Source organism: Pan troglodytes, chromosome 8 (genome assembly GCF_028858775.2).
Source record: "Pan troglodytes isolate AG18354 chromosome 8, NHGRI_mPanTro3-v2.0_pri, whole genome shotgun sequence".
NCBI classification, from domain to species: domain Eukaryota; kingdom Metazoa; phylum Chordata; class Mammalia; order Primates; family Hominidae; genus Pan; species Pan troglodytes.
In genome coordinates, this window is record NC_072406.2 from 40,798,359 (window position 1) to 40,820,320 (window position 21,962).

The 21,962-nt window shown below is 40.2% G+C and overlaps 1 protein-coding gene across 1 annotated transcript in view; it reads right to left on the minus strand.

Annotated features, from left to right (window-relative positions):
* Positions 1 to 449: 449 nt before the first annotated feature.
* Positions 450 to 21,962, minus strand: part of ODAD2 (outer dynein arm docking complex subunit 2) — a 189,555-nt gene continuing 168,042 nt past the window's right edge. Inside the window, 1 exon segment of the mRNA XM_016962837.4 lies at positions 450 to 909. Within this exon segment, the coding sequence (XP_016818326.3) occupies positions 796 to 909 (114 nt within the window). The 3' untranslated portion in view covers positions 450 to 795.

The window sequence follows — 21,962 nt, forward strand, 5'->3', positions numbered from 1 at the left end:
ACAAGTTCAGAAATTCAAAGCAATTTATGTGAAGTCATATTATCCTTACATCAGTATCAATTAATTGCTTTCAAGAAAATGTTGGTAAATCTCTGTGAGAAATAAAACATATAATTGTTTATGCTCTGTAAGTCCAAGTGTAAAACAAAAAAACTCATTGCTTATGTTCTTGTGATTTGCATGATCTGGTACAGTGACAGTTATACGTTGTCCTTTCAGATGTTTGCTAGTATTTAGGAGAAATTTGGGATGACCTTGGGATGATCTCTCTAAGTCCAGCTGCTTAACTCTAAATTCTATTTAATAACAGTTTGTGAAATCAGCACATCTCCTCGGAACTCTCCCGTGGGTTGCAAGTGATCAAACAGACAAAGCCATAATGACGGGACAGTTAGATTGGTTTAACAGAAAGGGAACTGTGGAGACATTCATGAACAACTATGAAACTGTGCATTGGGAAGGCCATATCCTTTATTAAAATCACCACAAATACAAAAGCATCACTGAACTATAAATACATCATATACGTATATTCTCAAATTCTTAGAAACTTATCACGGGTTTATTGGCTTTCCATCTTATCACATGTCATATCTCTAAAACATTAAATAGAAACAAAAGTCTCCATGAAATTTTCAGATGAAAAACATTCTGTGCATTTTCAATTTGTGTGTTTTCATTTAGATGGTTGAAAGGGTTTGCTAACAAATGTTTCCCAATTTAGGCTTTCTGGCAATGGGAGTGACATGTCCTGTGTCATGTAGAATTTGATAGCTTGTAATGTTCATTTAAATTTCAAGTGTATCTTGCCTTCTCTGTAGCAAGAGCCAGCCTGCGGATATTGGATATACAACCAGCTGCAGCTTCCTGGAGATCCTGGTCAGGGGACCCAACCATATCCAGTAGAAGCTGTCACACATAAGGAGGAGGAGAAGGGACACAAGAATAAAAACATTAATCTAAAGACATAAAGTTAGGCTATGAAAATAATTTTCAATAGTAAATTTTTTTAAAACCACCAAAAAAGCATAAGAAATTCCATTTAAGCAAATACGAATATAAACGGTGTTTAATCTGATACAGGAATTCCTCATGCACTTCTTACCTTTCTGGAGCTGAATTAGACTCCTTCCTCCCCACTTTCTCTGGGTATCTAACTGTTATTTTTGGGTCTGCTTCTGAAATTTCTCTTGCATCTTTTCTGTCTTTTCCACCTCTCAGAACAAGCCAACAGCATACCATGCTTAGACTAGTAGGGCATCCACTTAGGTTTAATCTCTCTGAGTTCCAATCCACCTGATCATGTCACAACCTCATTATATCAGTCACTTAATAGGGACTCTCAGTGCCAACTAACTAGAGCTGATCTATTAACTAGTCCTTGAAGGGTTTGTGCACTCTGGCCTCAATGCATTTCCAGCTATTCATCTTTCTCCTCTTCTCCAAGATCATAACTTTCCCACTTCTCTTGGCTTTACTGATGCTATCCCCTATCTAAAATGCCTTCCCATCCCCTTCTCTGGCTTGGTCAATTTTATCCATCTTTCAGAACAGACCTAGCCAACTTTTCCACGAAGCCTCCAAGATTTCCATCAAACTAAATGCCATTTATTCCTCATCAGGCTGTCAGTAGCAGTTTACTCAAATGTCTGTTGCTACACGTATTTTTCCCTTTTCAACAGATAATTGGCTTAATGCTTTCTGTCCTTCTTTAGATTCTAAATGCTTAAAGAAACGTACAGTATCTAATGCATAGAAGACAAATAAATGAATTAGAACATTTAAAATCCAGCAATTATTATTCTAATTAATAGTCCTGGTAAAAGATTTTTTAAAAGTAAATTTGAATCACATATTTTTTTACCCAATAGCATTTGAGTGCAAATGTGGATGATGCCAAAAAACGAGGATGATTTGATAAGCAAAGAAATCTTACTAAGAAAAATATTGTGAGATGTCTTACATATGCCAGGCTTAGGGTGTGGCTTTTACTCTATAGGTAATAAAAAGAAGTTATTTAAGCACTTTAATCAGAGGAATGACATGATCATATTTGTATTTTAGAAAGGTAGCTCTTACAGCAAATTATATAGACTGTAGAGAAAAGAGGAGGAAGGGTACTGTATTACTTCATGTAGAGGTGACAGCATGGAATAAAAGGTAAGGATAGTGAGGAAGGAACAAATTCAGGCGATATTTGGGATGAAATAACTATTCAATAAATGGCCCCAGAACAACTGCTTATCCAAATAGAAGAAAATAAAAATGGTAATCTCACATCATACATAAATAGCAATTCCAGATGGATTAATGATGTTGTAGGAATCTCTTCTTGGTTCAACTAAAGACAGGGTCCTTGTCACAAGGCCATGAAAAATTAGGCTCACAGACAATTTGAAGGGGGAGAAAAATGGAATTTATTGGGCAAAATGGGGGAAAAAAGGGAAACAGGGACCCTCCGCAAAGCCAGAGTCCCTGTGGGTGCGCTTCCTGACTCGCAGATTGAATCCCAGCTATCACCCAGGAAGAGGAGGGGCCAGGCTCCTGCCTGCTGCAAACAGCACGAACTTCTGTGGCTCCACCCCAGTGCACATTCCTCCCAGTGCGCAGGCCATATGAAGTCTCTGGGGACCCCTTCCCACCTGGCTGTCTCAATGAGATTAAATAAGAAAGGGACAATGCAAAACATTTAGAAGGTTGTATATGAGAATATCTTGTTCAAATTGGGGCACTGAAGGATGTCTGCCCTCTCAGTTCCTTGATCTCCCATTGTCACTGATCTTCACACTTCAGCCTTCCACCTTCAGAGTTACATCTGGGCCCTGATTTTTCATCACTTTCAACAGTCTGACCTCCAAACTCTCTGACAATGTCTCCTCCCACGATTTGGCTATGCAACCATCTTACTTGTTTGTTCTCATCATGATCTCTTGTCCATGGGCTCACATACTTTTCCTTTAACCATCTTCCGTCTTTGCTTCCTCCATAACCAGCTTAGATTGCATAGTCCGTCTTTTGAATCATTCTCTTATCAGTTTCTTAAACCTCCTTACAACATCCCTCCAGGAAAACCATAACTGTCCATAAATCCAACTCTGTTCTTCCCTGTGCCTTCACCAATAACTGAGTCCTGCGGGAGGCATATGTCAACAACAAGGCAAATCAATCCTCTATCAGTTCAACCTCAACTGGATTCTCATTCACTGCCCAGCAATCAAAATTTGTGTCCCTCTCATTAGGTTACTTTCCCTTTCCAATGCCTATTTTAAATCTTCCTTCTTCTTCAATCTTCAGTTCTTCTTTTTAGCCCCCATTTCCAGAAGATGACCAATCAGGTCTCCTTCATAAACTCGATCGAAGCCATTAGACAGCAACAACTCTACCTAAAACGGCAACCATGCCAGCGTCTTAGCAGATCTTTTTATCCTACCTTCCAGTTAAAATGGCTCTCTCCTATCCAAGGCCCACCATCCACTTGTATTCTTCATTCATTCTTCTTCTTAGGACATTTTACTACCAAATACTCCCTGTTTCTCTTCTACTTTAGCTTTTACCTCTTCCTTTCTAATGATTCCATTATCATTTAAACACGTCTTACACATTAAAAATAAAACAAAACAAAAAGACACCACTTTGACCCCATTTTCTTCCCTTCATAGCCAAATTTCTTTAAAGAGTTGCCTGGAATTCCTATCTCCAGTCTTAAATTCCATCCCACTGACTCCAGGCTGCTGTCTGCCTTCAGCTCTCCTCTGAAATAACCCTCTCGGAGGATGTCAGTAACTTCCTTCCATGTGGCTAAGAGTAGTGGACACTTAGGAGTTTTCATCTTATTTGACCCCTTAACAGCATTTGATATAATTGGCCACTTCCTCCTTCTCTGCCACTGGCTTCTTCTACTGTACTCCCCAGCTTTTCCTCGTATCCATTCATTCTCATCTTCTCAATCTTCATCCATGGCTCTGTCTGCTTCCCCCAAACAAAAATTGTTAGAGTTCATCAGAACAAATTCCCCCTCTGTTTTCATTCTGTTCTCCCTCCCTAGATGACATCTTTCACTACCTGAATTCAAATGGCATTCATATGGAACCATCTTCTAAATTTCTATCTCCACCCCAGAAACCTCTTTGGAATGGAACACTTCATATCCAACACTTCTTAGCCATCTCCACTTGGAAGTCTCACAGCCACCTCAAGCTTAATAGATTCCAAATGAAATTTTTTATTTTTTCTATATAAACATGAATCTCTTTCCAAGTATTTTCCTGTATCCATAATAGATGTTATCACTTAGTTGTTCAAGACGGAAATCTGCGTGCCTCACACTCACTCCCACCCTCATCTCCCCTATGCTGCATCCAACTGATTATCATATTCTTGTGATTCAGCTGCCTACACATCTTTCAAAGTCATTCACTTCTCTTTATTGCTATTGTCATTCACCCCAGTAAAGCCTACTTCCCACTGTCCCTGCACCCTGTCTTGTCCCTGTCTGATGAACTATTCATACTGTGTCTAGAGTAATTGCCTAAATTGTGAAATTCACTAATAAGATACAATGTTTTTGAGAAACAGGAAGAAACAAGACAGGATCAATCTTCTGAGATTCAAGAGAAAGGAAGATTCTGTTCTGTATGAGGGAAACAGGGAAGTTTGGAGGGGCTCATGCCTTGGGAGTTTTGTATCATTCCTTTTCTCCAGCATTGTTCAATATCCTAGGCATAAGACAGAGGAAATAGATTATAGGACTGTGATTCATTTGAACAGCCATATGGTCTGTGCTGGGCTGGAAGGGAAGTGAAAACAGGAGGCTACTGATCACTGGGAGAATTAGGAAGTGAGGCCTCAACAATGCAGGAAAACAGTTTTGGTGGGACCAAAGCATAGGAAAAGGGTGAAAATAAGACATTCTCATCTGAGAATGAGATATTTGGAGTTTAAGATTTTACAGATGAAGTTCCTCTGAGTATTGACAAGATCCAGGGTATGACCATGGGAATGTAGGTCAGTATAAGATTGTTATGCAGTTTTTTGTTTGTTTGTTTGTTTAGGCAAGTCTCGCTCTTTTGCCCAGGCTGGAGTGAAGTGGTGTGATCTTGGCTCACTGCAACCTCCGTCCCCCGGGGTTCAAGTGATTCTCCTGCCTCAGCCTCCTGAGTAGCTGGGATTACAGGCGTGTGGCACCACACCCAGCTAATTTTTGTATTTTTAGTAGAGACGGGGTTTTGCCATGTTGGCCAGGCTGATCTCCAATTCCTGACCTCAGGTGATCCACCCGTCTCGGCCTCCAAAAGTGCTTGGATTACAGGCATGAGCCACCGTGCCTGGCCTGTTATGCAGTTTTATACATACACACAGATGTATGCATGCAGGCATACACACTTTTATATTCTCATTCTCCCTCTCTCACTGTAGGAAGAGGAAATAATGTAAAAATAACAAGCAGGAAGAACAGAGTAGCCACTCTCTTTGGTTATCCTAACACATGGCTTAGATGTCTTTGTATAGCTGTTCACACTTAAATCCCTTTCCTAGCTCACAACTTTTAACTCATGATCTATGGTTCAGAATTTTTATTGATCTCTTTGTTTATACCTCACTTTACTATATAGACGTTAAAATTCTTTTCAAAAATTTTGGATATATTTCGAGGGTACAAGTGCAAATTTCTTACATGCATATATTGCACAGTGGTGAAGTCTGGGCTTTTAATGCACCCATCACCCACACAGTGAACACTGCACCCAATAGGTAATTTTTTAACCCTCATTCCCCCTCCCCATTTCCCATCTTTTGGGGTCTCCGATGTCTATTATTCCATGTGTACCCCTTGTTTAGCTCCCACTAATAAGTGAGAACATGCAGTTTTGACTTTCTGTTTCTGAGTGATTTCACTTAGGATAAGGGCCTCCAGTTCCATTTATGTTGCTGCAAAAGACATGATTCATTCTTTTTTATGACTGAGTAGGCATTCTATGGCATATAGGTACCACATTTTAAAAATCCAATCCTCTATGAATGGGCACTTAGGTTGATTCCATATCTTTGCTATTGTGAATAGTGCCGCAATACACATACAAGTGCAGGTATCTTTTTGACACCGTGATTTCTTTCCCTTTAGGTATATATCCAGTAGGGGGATTGCTGGATCAAATGGCTGTTTACAGACAGTCTTTAAAGCAGATACAACTTTATGAAATTTAGACGATTTCTTCTAGATACATACTTCGCACCATTCACCATTTTTCATACTCACATGGCTTTTACTGACCTCCTCGTAGCCCACATCCACCATGGTAACCTTTGTTATCCTGGAGTATGGAGTGCCAACTGTAAGCCTGGAGATTTCACTCTTCCACATCACTACTAAATAATTGAATGTGAGCGCTGCCAGCCTGGATGCCAACGGATCCTGATATTCACATGTCTCTATGCCCAATGGGCCTGTTTTTTCCTCACTTCTGCTTTCTGATCTTTAAATTATTTCTTATATCAAAACAAAACGTTCCAACTAATTTCTTGGTAAATTATATCATCAAGGGATTGACTTGATCCCTTGATTACATAATTGTATAACCCCTCGATTATAGGATTTTAAAGTTATTAATTTCCCTTTTACCTGAGTTATTTTCTCACTCCTTCTCCCAAGTAGATGATTCATAAGGGTTCATGAGTCCCTGTCTTGACTCCATTGTTATACAAAATATAGCAGAAAAACTCTCCCAACAGTCAATCACTTTAATAGACAATAATTATTACTTTACGAATGTTGTTATTACAGCCAGGTCATCACAATGAATAATGCCAGTTACCTGTAGGTGTTTCTGGGCCCTGGATTAGAGGACCTAATCCTACACTAAAAGCTTGATTTCCATATGCAAATGAGATTTAGAAAAAAATCTAGTCTCCAATTGCCCTATATTTGTTGTTTAGGTAATAGGAGGAGAATAGATTGCTAGCTACAGCAACTCCACCTAATATCTACCTCTCACGGCCACCCGCCTCGCTTCTGCTCCAGTCCTTGGCCTCCCCGCTCATAGTTCTGGTCATTGTTGCTTTTTAAATCTGGAAAGAAGTGAAATAAAGTCCTAGTCCATAGCTCAACTACCTGAGAAGGAATCTAGATGCCTTATACTGTTCACTCCTTCCTAGAAAAATCACTATCAAACCACAGTCAAGGGTATGGGTTTTGAGGTCACAGCATCTTGGATCTGTACTCTGACTCTCCCAGTCACTGGGCACATCACTGAACCTCTTAACCCAACCTTCTCATATGTGTAAAGGGATCACATACCTCTGGGGGTCACTGCAAAGATGAATTAAACATACATCTTTAATAGATGTTTGAACACCTGTATTCAAGTCTCTTCGTTTCTTTATGTCCTTTGATCTTTCCCCTTCCTATTTTGTCTGATGATTCCCCCAGCCTTCTGCAAACCCAAGTCTGCAGTGTGTGGGAGGGAAGAGTGGAGGAGCACAGGTCGGGGGAATTTACACTGGCAAGGGCAGAGGACTCCTTATGGGACAGAAAAGATCAACAGAAATAGAAGGAATGAAAAAGGGGGAAAGAGAACTTTCATCCTGTTTTGAAGAGTTTGAGGGGTTTGGAGTAGAAAGATTATTTTAAAGGCAACTCTGGGGTGAGAGAGATATACTATGAAAGATTAAGGACTTAAAGCTTAATAGTGCATGATTGTACTCTCTATCTTCGAGAGAGTAAAACTAGGATTCAAATTACTTTCAGGCCGGGTGGATGCCTGTAATCCCAGTGCATTGGGAGGCCAAGGCAGGAGGATGGCTTGAAGCCAGAAGTTCAAGACCATCTTGGGCAACATAGTGAGACCCTGTCTCTAAAAAAAAAAAAAAAAAGTTAACCAGACATAGGTGTGGTCACGTGCGCCTGTAGTCTAAGTAGCTGGGTGGGTCTGAGAGGCTGAGATGGGAGGATGGCTTGAGCCCAGGTCTTCAAGGCTGCAGTGAGCTATGATTGCACCATTGCTGTGACCTCAAAACCCATACCCTTGACTATGGTTTGATAAGTGATTTTTCTAGGAAGGAGTGAACAGCATAATGCATCTAGATTTAAGAGACCTCATCTCTTTAAAAAAAAAAAGGGAAAAAAAAATACTTTCAAGTGCTATTGGGTTGCTAGGCTTTTGTTTCTCTGACTGCATTTTTAGGTCAGGACTGGACCAAGAGGCAGCCTGGCTTCAGATGGGTTATGCATTTGAATCGCATAGTCCAGTGCCCAATACAAAGCAAGTGCTCCATGAATGCTACTCATGCTCATGGTGATTCTTTTGCCAGTTCAGAAGTCTGGTTCTGGTGTTATTTCCTGGAGGCCTGGCCTGGTTAGTTTGGAAGGAAGGGGGAATTTTGGCCCAGAGGTCAGTCTAGCTTCTGTCAGCACCTGCTCCAGGCCCTGCCTTGTCGCTGGTTGACCTCCATGGACACCAACGGCCCAGGCTCCACATGCCACTGGCTGCTGCCACCCTGTACAGCTCTCTTGGAAAGGAAACCCTTGACCTGATGCCTGTCAAAATCTAGCCTGCGTTTCGCCCATCCTCCCTCAGACCTGGTCATTGTTCTGCAGTCTGTGCTTGGGCTTTCTAAGAGTCGGTTGTATTTATTCCCAAACTCTTGATCCAGTTACATAATTTCCCACTGCATAAACCAATGGACTGTGAGTGTCAAGCATATGAGTCATAATATTTGGCATACAGAAAGCTGCTGTGTGTTGGCTATTCCCAGAGTCAACCAGATAAGATGCTGGAGACAGCATCTCCTGTGTGTTCACAAGACTTACGTTAGAAGAAAACTTTTAATCTAAGCAGGTACCCTTTTTATGACTCTACTCTATAAATTAAATTTTTCTTTACCTGAGTAACTTCTAGTCCTGAGTGTACCAAGAGGATTACTCTTTGTTGGGGAATTTATTTTGCCTTAAGTTTCTTACATTAACCACAAGGCTTCATTCTATATCCCATATGCTGGTTGGTTAAATTTTAGCTTAACAATTAAACCAATAAAGCCAAGCAACTTTTTTTTTTTTTTTTTTTTTTGATGGAGTTTTCTTCTTGTTGCCCAGGCTAGAGTGTAATGGTGTGAACTCGGCTCACTGCAACCTCTGACTCCCGGATTCAAGCCATTCTCCTGCCTCAGCCTCTGAGTAGCTAAGATTACAGGCATGCGCCACCACACTGGCTAATTTTGCAGTTTTAGTAGAGACAGGGTTTTACCATGTTGGTCAGGCTGGTTTCAAACTCCTGATCTTAAGTGATCTGCCCACCTCAGCCTCCCAAATTGCTGGGATTATAGGCATGAGCCACCGTGCCCAGCCAGCATTCCACTATTTTGAAGAACTATGATTTATTCTTTACTGCTGAATTTAGCCTGCTCTGTCCATTTTACTTAGCTAAGTACAGTCTCAATCAAGGGTGTAGAATTGGAAGTCTAGAATTTTCTGTGTGCTCAGGGTCTGAATATTTGAGAAGTACCCCCAAGACCCTCTTTGAGTTTTGCCGCTAACTAACTGTATTGTTTTTCCCGAGTTTTACTTTATTTTCAATAACTGTTACTCATTGCTTTGTTATACACCCAGAGGGGCTAGGCATCTAAAGGTGTTTTACAAATTGAATAAGGTTATGTTACTGTCCCAAACCACCATCTGAAAAATATGTAGCATATATGTGTCTTGGTTTTGAATTGGGCTCAGGAATATGTTTTCATTTTCCTACGAGCCTCACAAGCAAACTAAGGCACTAATTTCTTTAAACTAAGGCACTAGTTTCTTTAAAACTAGCAAATACTCGCACAACAGAAAGTTGGTACAAAATCCTGAATTTGATGTGGAGCTAATATAAATGAAAGTGCAGTTCGTGTTTTCAAATCACTAACACACGGAGCAAGGTGAGGGCAGTTTCTAATCTTTTTGTCATAATTACATAAAAGGAATAGTTTTCTCAGGAAAGTGAAATACAAATTTGGTACAAGTGATTATGAAATTGGTATACACTTTTTTGGTATCTATTTTTTTATCTATAGACTTTCTTTCCAACTATAAAGACATGTTTTAATATTCTAAGGGGCTTACCTTTTTGAAGTCCTTGTTCCTTTCAAACTTTTCTCTTTTTAGTCCTCCGCCTCCCCTAAAACACACCTAAAGACTTTAAATTTATTGGGAGTTTCATATATACACTGAAGGAAAACTAGCCCCCACGCTTTTGAAAACTTAACTGCACAGAGCACTTTAAAACATCATTCAAACAAATAACTTTTTACAACACTGGAGTGAACAAGAACGTGGGGACAGGCACAAGGACTGGTTTGTAGATTGGGTTAACACCAATGCTTTCTCCGGTGTAAAAGGCTTTGATCTTAAGGTTCATGCCCTCGGCATGCAGCTGTGACCCACAGTTCACATCTCCTGGAAGGTGTGACAAAGGTAGCATGGGAATTGGGTCTGCATTCAATTTTTACATTTCCATTTAACAGTTTATGATTTTATATAATATTTCAGTTGTATGAAAAGTATGTACCAATTTGAGTGATAACAGATTTTCTTGTGGTTTGACTTGACATTGTTTGGGTGAACACAGCCTAGAATTAGGAGTTTTAATTAGAGCTGGATGAGCTCTGGAATGCCTACCAGGCTTAGGGGTTTTCCCAAAAGATCTTAAGTGCCCAGAGCTGATTTGAACTGGGAACCCTTCTGACATTCTCCTGTTTACAAGGCATTGCAGTGACGTTGTAGCACTCATGCACAACCCAGTAACAAGAAATGCCTTTGGACTGTGTCCGCCTATGGAATGGCTTCCCAACCATTTGAGTTGGCTGGGGTCCTGCTGCTCTTCCAACAGAGGCTCCACGGCAGTTTCTTGCACATCCAGACTCTGAGCCTCGGTAATTCATTTCACATGACAGCCCACCAAAGCCGGGGGCCTCAAAACATATTTAACATTTGCTGGTTGGAGCAAAACCTTTGGTTCTATTTGGTCAGTGAAGGGAGTCAAGGGGCTTGCCTTTATTGGTGTCTGTCCTCCTCAAGGTGATAGGTGTGTGTGTGATCTGAGGTCCATGTCTGCAAAACTTGGATCTGCTTATTGGATCCAGTGCTCTTTCTGTGTGGACATTCCTAAGTTTATCCTCTGGGTTTTCTTCCATGTTTCCTCATGAACTTTCCACTAGAGAGCTTTCATGCCCAAACAGACAGACAGGAGACTCGCACATTGGGTCTATAGTATTGGGAGTAGAAATGGGATATATAATAGAGAGAGCCCTATTGACTTTCTTCTAAAAATGCTAGAAATGGAGAATGACTTGATGACTGGCTGGGTCAGGGAATTGTGGGACATTGCTCAACACCCTATATCAGAGGAAAAGGAAGTGATAAGTTTCTGCCTGCCCAGGGCAGAAGCTCATGGTGTCATTTGGAATGGCCTCAAGTTGCTCTTGGATTTTTATTCCTATTAAATATAAAGAATATTGGCACACATAGGGGCTTCCTACATAAGAATGCTAAAGAAATAATAGGATAAGGATGGATTTAAAAAATCTATGTGGATAAGATTGTTTAGAATTGCATTTTGCTATTGGTTAGATCAAAGTGTAGATGGCAATTCTCTGGAAAAAATATTCCCACAGATTATGCAGTAAAGTGGCTATGAGTTTATGCTTTGAGTTCAGACAGTTTGAATTTGAATCCTGACTTCACATCTTCCTAACTGTATGTGACCTGAGGTAACTCTCTCTAAACCTTAGTTTTCTTATCAGTAAAATTAGGATTCTTAATAGTACTTTCCTAATAAGATAGATATGGGATTAAATGGGAAACGTAATGTAAAGTGCTCATGCTATGTGCCCCTAAATTATAGTTGTTATTATTATTACTCTTGTTATCTTGACTTGGAGATTGTTGTTGACCAGAGGCATTAATATTTGCTGTTAGCTCATTTTCTCTGCTACAGTTCCTGTTGGACTGATCCAAATAAGCAACTTTAATCTAGTTACATTGAAAATTAATACATTAACATAAGGTTCATGGTGTCCCGTTAGATGGTCAAAAACAAAAGTCAAGGCATTAGAACTAACACATCTCTATGTTCATAAAAATAGTTCAATAAGTTCTTATTCAAATTACTGTTTTCTCCTGTATCAGTCTCTAGTCTAGGAGAACATCAAATCCTGCTATGGATTGAATTTTGTCCCCTTCTAAACTCATGCTGAAACTTAATTGTCATTGTAACAGTATTAAGAAGTGGGGCCTTTAAGAAGTGAATAAGACCTGAGGGCTCTGCCCTTATGAACGGATTAATGCTGTTACAGGGGGGTTGGGCTCCTAATAAATGGGTAAGTTTGGCCCCCATCTGCTCTCTGTCTCATGTACTTGCTTCCACCTACTGCCCTTCTGCCATGGAATGACCCTTGACAGATGCTGGTGCCATGCTCTTGAACTTCCCAGCCTCTAGAACTGTGAGAAATAATTTTTTTCCTCATAAATTACCCAGTCTATATTCTGTTATAGCAGCAGAAAATGGACTAAAACCCCACAGGTAAGCAAAGACATGAATTAAATTATCTGGAATGATCCACAGATCTCTTTATTTGAAACAATCCATAGGTTTCCTCCAGACTCTAAGAAAATTGCCCTCTTGATATAAACTCTGAATATAGTGCCTGCATTTAACTTGGGTTCTCTCCCATTGGCATGAGATTGAAAATCTGTTGGCTGTCTGTATTCTGTTGTTAGATCCATTTTCTGAGAGACTATTTGGAAATAGATTTCTTGGGGAAAGGTTGTATGTATAAAATAGTCAAACAGTGGAACAAGCTGGATTTCACTGAGATTTCTCCAGAATTTTAAGTCTCCAGCCCTGACCTGAACTCTAGACTATTCAGCTTCCTACTTGACATCTCCACTTGAATATAAAAATGGCACCTCAAAAGGGACAGAGCTGAACTCCTAATCCTCTCATTTCAAACCTTATTTCCCACAGCCTCCCCTACTCAGCTGATGCCAACTCATCTCTCTAGTTGCTTGGGCTGAAAATCTTGGTGTATCCTTGACTCCTCTCTTTCTCTCATAGCCCTTATCCAAGCCATGAACAAAATTTGTTGGCTTTACCTTCAAAATAAACCCAGAATCTGTCCTGACATCTTCCCATTACCATCACTGGTCTGAGCCACTACTATCTCTTGAACTGAATTTAATGATTAGGCCAAGTTCTCAATACGCAAAAAGATCTGGAGCTGACTTTAAAGGTGCAGCCTAGCGAAAACAAAAATGCTCAGATTCAGAATGTAATAAAACCTTTCTTTCTCTTCAAGGGGAGACAGCAGAGAAGAGAAAAGACAACTTAGCGATCTGGGAGGATGGTAGCCTCCTTTAGAAATGACCATGAGTCTTTTTAAGAACTGACATGCCTAATACTGAACTCAGAAGTTGCTGGAATTGCTGCAATGTATATGTCCTTCCATCACTTCAAAACTTTGACTACTTCTGCTTTGTACACAATGACCTTATGAAAATGTTTTGGTTTGGTTGTTGTCTTCATGACTAAGCTATTAATGAGGAGGACAGGTAAAAAGGGTTGAGTTCCAAATCTAGGTCAGCTCCACATAGGATAGGGACAACAGGTACAGGAACAAGACAATCCATAGCCTGGATCAGGTTATCAGAAGCTGGAGATGTCTGTGGCAATATTTGGAATCCTTTACAAATTAGACTTTGCCTAGGGCATGGAAAGCAGAAAGAGACTTGAGCCAATGTTTCCTACACAATAAGTGGAATAGTAGCCCTTGTTAACACCTGAGCTACTGAATCTGTTTTTCTAATATATGAATAAAATCATAACTGAAAGTGACACCTCATCCTCATAGAAAACAAACAAGACAAAAATATTTTCCTCCAAGCACCTCGCCTCTAACTTCAGACCTTGACCTCCTCAACTCCATTGATCTTCACTTCAATTCCACATTAATTAATCAACCATTATTATGGTCATACCCGGACCTTAGTAATACCAGTGACTGCTTCATCTCTGCCTCTCGTTGCTGTCTATCAGAAATTCCAGGTTCTGGAGGACGCAGAATGGGATCAAGAACATCAAGAGGCACTGATCTACCAGTGCAGTCTCCCTGCTCTGGTCCACCATGTCACCTGCTTTTCTGTCACCAGGTTTGACTCTCTGTTCTCTATCATTCTTCTCCTATAGTGATACTACAAATTGAAATCCTGGCTCTCAACCAGGCTTCTGGATCATGTACATCCATTGCAGCAATGGCACACACATTATGATCTCTAATTTCCATCGGCTCTCCGTGTTGCCCGGTCATCCACCCAGGTGTCTCTCTCATCAACTTTCTCCACAGCAGCTATTTAAAACCAGCTCCACTCTCCTCAAATTACCTAACCCACCACTTCAGTTCCCTCACTCTCAAGCATATGTCTTTGCCTCCTACTTGGTGGGGAAAATAGAAATCACGAAAAGGGAAGTGGCCCAACTCACTGCCACCACACGCACAGATTCCCGCTGCAAGTGCACCCGTCCTTTCCTCCTCCCATCTGTCATGTGGAAGAGGTGTCTCCTCCTGCCCAGGCTCATCTCCTTGCCCTCGTGCTCTGCATCCTCCCGCCTCCCTCTCCACATCCTCTGGAAGCTGACTGCGCCATTAACCCCCCTCTTTCCGGTATTTTCACTGCCTCTTTCACCCTCCTTCCTGCTCTTGCCAATTAACATTTAAACATATCTGCTATCTCAGAACAGAAACATAACAAACAATGGAAAACCACCAAGACCTCCTTTACCTCCCCTTCCAGCTAGCATCCTCACTCTCCAGCTAGCACTTTCCAGCTAACATCCTCACTCTCCTTCTCAGCCAAACTTTTCCAAGGGTGACCTCCACTTGCTGCCCCTATTTCCTCACTTCTTATTCAAGGTCATTCGTAATCGCTTTGCTATGCATCCAGGGGACACTTTTGGTTCTTGTCTTACATTACTTTTCAATAACACTTGTCCCATTGGTCATGCTCTTGTGCTTAAAATATTCTCTTCTCTTGACTTTGTGAAAATAACACTTCCCTGATTGTTTGTTAGTATTTTCACCTCTTTAATATCTAATTGCTTCTTTCCAGGAATCCCTTTCTTAACCCATTATGATATGACTCAGGACATCATGGTATGTCCTTCAACCTCATTTTTTTGTCTATACACCCTCCAAAGGAAATGTCATTCACTCTCATTATTTCATGAACTACTGCTCTCAAATCTGTGTTTTTAAGGACATATATACATAGCAGACATACACACACACACACACGCTATATATATATATATATATATAAACGCTATATATATATATATATATTCCATGTTTCTGCTTTAAGTTTTCCAAGATGTTCAAAGCCATTGTGTCCCAAATGAGTTCTCATTTCCCCCCACAAGCAGATTTCTTCTCTCCTCCTTAAATCCTGCTGTCCAAGTCAGACATTTAGACATCATCACTCTGCCCTCTTCCCCAGGCATCACATCCAAAATGTCACAAACTCCTGTTGTTTTTACTTGTCAATTATCTCTTGAATCCACCCATTTCTCTTCATCTCCAGGGATATCATTTTAGTTGCAACCACCATTCTCTCTCCCTGAACGACTGCCTAACTCATCTTCCAGCCCTGTTCCCATCCATTCTCAAACCAGAGTAACTTCTAAAGGGTCAATAGGACCCACTGATTCTCCAGCTCAAAATATTTTAATGGCTCCCCAATGTCAAATTTTAATTCCCCAGAAAGGTTCACGGGGTCTTCAGCAGGCTCCAGTTGATATTGTCCCCTTCTGTTCATCTTTAGCTTCTCTTCTTTTTTCTGTGACTATATATTACTTGTGCTACTTTAAAAGTTCTAGCAAGTGGATTGGCCAGAAGGAGATGCAGAGGAGATAAGGAGTCATCAGAGAGAAAGGGGAGAACCAGGAGGCCATGAAATCATAGAAACCAGTGAAAGGCAACACTTTAAGGAAATGGGGATGCCAATATTATAGTATGCCTCGGGGAGGTTAAATTCCTTGAAAGATGAAAACAGTCCCTTGGATTCTGACATTTGAAAATCCTAGGGATCATTGATAGGGACGTCTCTGAAGTTTCTAAGGCAAAAGTCAGAAGACAGTGAGCTGAAGAGCTAGGAGCAGCTGGGGCAAGGAGGCTCTTGAGAGAATGCTACTTCCCTGATATGATGATTTCCGCAGTGGGTGTGATCAACTGATAGGGAGTTAGGAGATGAGCAAGTAGGTAAAGGAAGATTAAGACTAAATATGCAGAAGTGAGAGGGAATAGTCAGTGTCAGAACTTCCAGCTTCTGGAGAAGTCAAAATGAGATCACCATTACGGAGGATGGGAAAGGCCGGGAGAAGGAATACTCAAAGACCAGAAGGAAGATAGATTAGACTGAAGGTAACTACAGGTAAGTTTGTAGGTGTGGGACAGGAAGTTGAGGTATTTTCTGGCTTTTACTTCATTTTCTTAAATATCAAAGGCAAGTCCATCTGAGTAATATCCCTACTTAATGCAGACATATGGTTATGTTCATAATTTAACAAGGAAATATTTTTAAAGCAATAAAAGATATGCACCATTTATTAGAAAACAATTACCTTGATTATATAAAGAAGCTTTCCATGAAATAATTTTGTTTTGGTTTATAACTTTACTCTAGGAAATGCTAAGAATTTGTGTAATCTGCTGCAAAACTGTCAAACCTTACCAAGTAAGAAAAATTCAAAATTGTTTAATATAAGAAAAAAGCCAAACTGAGAATTAGCTAAATTATACCCATATTAAAAATGAATAATTAGTTCCACAGTATTCCTTAACATTAGAAAAAGTATAAGTTCTTAATGTTATGTTTGCCTTTATATGTATCTATCTTCCAAAATGGGCACATTATTAGAAGAAATTCGAAACCAAAGACAAGCCAATATTTAAAATACATGATTGGATATAGAATTCATCCCTCATGTGGATAAAATTAGAACAGATATTATCCAGAAGAGATGAAGCCAGAGAATTAAAAAGGAAAAAAAAAAAGAAACAAAATCCTTTTGTTAAGCTATTTTCCTAATTTTATTTTGATTTTGGTTCAGCTTTCAAAAGCAGATTAATATAGAAAAAATAAAGTACAGGGCTGGAAAGAAGAGCACAATTTTTCTTCTTCGATGTCAAATAAATAGCTTTCCCTGCTCCTACTAAATCGGAACTAAACTCATAAAGATGAAAATAAATGACTAATTTCTTGGGAAATAACCTTAAGTGAAAGATTCTTTTGGTCCAGTAATTGCTTTTTTCAAACTCCCGTTGACTTAACCTCATTCTCAAGGCCTCCTTGGCCTTTCCTTCCATTCACCCTGTTGATATCAAGTGTATCTTCAGAGTCTGTCTTGTCATTTGCTACCAATTCGAGGAATGTTTTCCTTGTCTCATATAATTTTTTGGAAGGCATATGTCAAATGTGGTTGTTATTTCTTTTTTATAACTTATTTCTAACAGGACTTGTCTAAGACCTTTAAAAATGAAACCTAAAAAATATTATCGTAAAATTTCACAAAGCAATGTTTCTACCCACTCTGAAAAAGTCCCCTAATAATCCCCTAACATTTAAATAAGCAACTAGATCTTAACTTGTCTTTTTGCTAAAATGTTATAAAATGATGCTTTTCAATTTCATCTATATAAGAACTTCACATTTCAGTGAAAGAAACTGAATGAGTTTTAGAACAGAATAATAAATACTTCTTCCTCTCTGGCAAAGACTGTGTTCATTTCAGAGCCCATCTTACATGATTTTTGCCAACTTAGGTTTTCAGAGCTTCAGGACTGGCCCTAAGCAAGGTATTCAGGCAGTAATTTTTAAAAAATGCAAGCAGTGGAACCCATTTCTTTTTTCCCCCAGACAAAACTTAATTCTTCTATGAAATCCACATATATGTGAACATACATATGTAGGATAAAATGGAACGTCTGAACAGAAAGTAGGGCACAGGATGGTGGAACTTTGCTCTTCCTTCTTGTTCCCCATAGAGATCCTTGAAGTACCTTCTCCAGCTCCATGATACTCTAAAAACTGTTCATCTTCATAATAGGAGTGGAGCCTAATCCTTGGTCTCCTCACCTCCTGGTTTCCCGGAATGTCTTTCTCACCACATAACACCTCCCCTTGCTGCTCACTCCTACCTGGTGACAGTAGCCTCCTCATGTTCCATTCATTCCACACAAATCTGCTCAATCTGCACTTACTCTTCTAATAATTGCCCCAAACCACTGCACCATAGTCCCTGAAGCTCTCATTCTCTCATTCTGAGAGTCTCAACTCGATACTTGGAAGAACACAGTTTAAGCACATGCCTACCGAGTTTTATGTGGCTGATAGATAGCCTTGCTTCATCTTCCCAGATTTAAAATGTGTGTTTACAAATTTTAGAGAAGAGAGTTTTTCAGCCAAATCTTTAATTTATGAAATTTCAAATTATGTGGCAATATCATACGTGCATTTTAGGCAGCCTAGTGAAACAGTTCTATTTAGGAAGGTCTTTGGGGGCCCCCTAAAATGATACATGAAGAGCATAATTTTTATGTTATACTGACTCGTCTGAATATTCTCCCTGGAGCATTGGAGTGGATTGTACCTCTAAGCCTTTTCCAGGACCAACCCAGAGTTCCTGATGGAGATTTAATAAAGTCATTCCTTCAATACTGATCTTACTCTAATATCAGTTTGGATCTGGGGCACTGAAATGGCTTATTCATGCCAATACTTATTTTGTGTTAATATGGCTGTCTTCAGTGCACCTCTTATACTTCTGGCAAGATTCTTTAAATAATTGTTTTTCTCTAGTACATCTTTTGGATAAGTTTGGCAGGTGGACAGGTCCTTTTTCCTTTGTTATATCAGGTAAAGATATTGCTGATCAGCTGAGATGTGATGTTAAAGGCACCATGAGAAAAACACAGTCCAGCCCTGGAGGAGTGGATGGGGGAGGGAAGAGGCATGAGGAGGGATCTGGAGGCCAATGGCCCAGGGGACAGTGCTCCCAGAAGTCCATCTGCCTTGTGCTTGGATGCATCCTTACCGCTGCAGATAATACTACCTCGGCCTGCAACACTGATGGACTCTGATCTATCAGAACAATTCCTTGTTCTTTTTTGATACTAATTCAAATGCTCTATAAATTGGAGGCAACATTTATAAAATATTAAATCTGTACATTTTTTCATCATCACCGAAAATGACATTCCCCTGCCCAAATCCACCGTTATAGACCCAGGAAAGGCAGAGGGGCTAGAGAACCTTCAAGAAGGAAAAGGATAATAGGAACAATAGCTAACACTTCCACAGTGAGTGCTTACCATGTATCAGGCACTACTCAAAGTGCCTTATAAGATACTGATTCATTTGAAGTTCTCAGCAAACCTAGCTAAATTTTATTATTAACGTTCCAATGTATAGATGAGGAAACCACGGCATAGAAAGATTAAGCAACTTGCCCAAAGTTGCAGACCTTGGCAAAGTCAGGATTTGAATCCAAGCCCTAGATTCCATGCTCTTATCTACCATGCAGATGGCCTCCCTTGGCGTACGTGCCCACACAGAAGCAGCTGGCCTGGCCTCGTTCTTGGATGCCTGGTGTTGGCATTTTCTGAGGCATAGCTGGTCCTCTCTGGCCCTTTGGCCATCATGCTCATACTCTGTAGTCCCAGCTGTGTGTCTTATGTTTGCAGTTGTTCCACTCAATGGAGCCTGTTTGTTTCTGCAAACCCTCCCTGTGGGTCCATGGGTATATGTGGCTCCCCTCTCCCCTGCATGCCATATGCAGTCTGTGAGGGCACCAGGACCTACCTGAGGGTCACCCTTCTAGGTGCCTGCCTTGACCCACAGTGCATCATTGCTCCTGCACCACATTGGACTCACAGTCAAGCACATTCGGGGCTTCCCCTGAAGGCTGGACCACATACTTTCATCTTTGTATCTTCAGGGGCTAACACAGAGGTAACTCAATAAACAGTATTTTGAAGTTCAGATGCTTGGCATATTTCAGCTGCAGCAACAAATGAGGCTGAGAAGATTTAAAAACCACTCCTCGGAACCTTTCACTGATTTCAACTCAGAATCCTTAAAAAATATCCTTGAATAATTCTCTGGTACACAATGAAACTTATTAGTCACTCTTTTGCCTGGGCACAATGTCTCTGGGTCTCTCTGGTTTGATGTTTCTCACACCTTACTTGTACACAGACTTGATTTTATCACGCATGCCCTCTTTCAAATACCTTTAGCTTCTTCAGTAAGATTATTCCTAGTGCCAACCCTAGAAGCATACTGTCCAGGAATATGTCACATGCTGCTAGCTGACTACTTTCTCTCTTGTCCCTTGTATTGCAGCCAGGTTCTCTAATTATCCACAAGCTCAACTTTCCCCCCACCCATGTTGTTCACACACACACACACACATTTCTTTTCAATTACTTTGGTATAGAACTTTGTCAGAAACATCCTGGAAATCTACATAATGATCTGGCGGGCTCCTTTTGGTGTTACTGGTTAGCACATTTCATGAATTACCAGAGCACATGTGACCAGGAATGCTACTTTTCTCCTTAAACGTTATTGCTTAACACATATGGCGAAAGGACTTAATGTTGCATTTCAGCAGGATGCACTCACAATGGGTATCCTATTTATCACAGTCCCATGGTATACTAAAGCTCTCGTGGGTTAGAACTAAACATCTCTTTTTCAGCGTATCATTTTACTGTGACCTAAGCAGCTACTGAGAAAATTATCCGACTTATCATGAAAAGAATAAGTAATAGGAATAATTTTTTTCAAATTATTTTAGTAAAGTCGAAGGATATAAGAGGAAAGCATCAGTGCAATATGACTTTTCCAACTTGGCAGGGGCAGGTGGAATCTGTGATGAAATTGTTACCTTAAGAGATTGGCTTTCTCCCTTGCCTGGCCGTGCTTTTTGAAGTTTTTCATATACCACAAAATACATAATAAAGGGTAGTTCAATTTACTCTGAACCCCAGCTATATGGCCATGACATATTTAGAGGTGACTCTGGGATGCATTCTCAAATACGGTGCATGCTTTCTAAATTTACAGTCTGATTTATTGCTGCCAGTTATGACTGCCAAATGCTTCTGAGAGTGTGGCCAGTTTGTGGTGTCTCTAAAAATCATCAGCAATTTGAAAACATTAGCACCCGGCAATAGTCGTACTTCGCAATGATTGCCTGTATTTATCACCTTACTTTTCCAGGGTACAAACTGAAAAAAAAAATCAAGGAGGAAAATTAAACTTCTCTAGCAGCACGGAAAATACAGCATTGGAAATAAAATGCATCGTAGGAACTCAGCCCCTCCCTGTATTCTTTAAAAATTAAAATAAACAATTTAAACTCTGTGGCTTATGTGGCTACGTAGAAGAAAAATATTGTAAGTATGTATCTCTCCTCAAATACTTTTTATTTTGTCTTCACATTTGAAGAGTATTTTGATATTAGGATATTATGGTTATGTGTGGGACAAAAAATTGGGGAAAATAGTTCATTGCTTCATTCAACAAATATCTGCTATGTTCTGCTCTGTGGCAGGCACTGAACTAGTTCCTGGAAATGCAGGAGTAGACAAGAAAGGCTTGACTTCCATAGGGGTCTTGCAGTTTACTGAGATGCACAATTATGTTGTTACAATTGGGAAGAAGAGACGTGCAAGTCCTGGGCGACTACAGACAGCAAGGTAAAGGTACACCTCCCTGAAGAACAAGAGCAAATCTGAAACCCGAAAGATGGTTATGAACAAAGCACTGTGTAACATGGGGATTGGGAGAACATTCCAAGCCAAGAAAGGACAGTGGTGAAGGTTCCACATGGCGCCACCTTACAGGGATTTGCACTGTGTGCAGCACCAAGGTG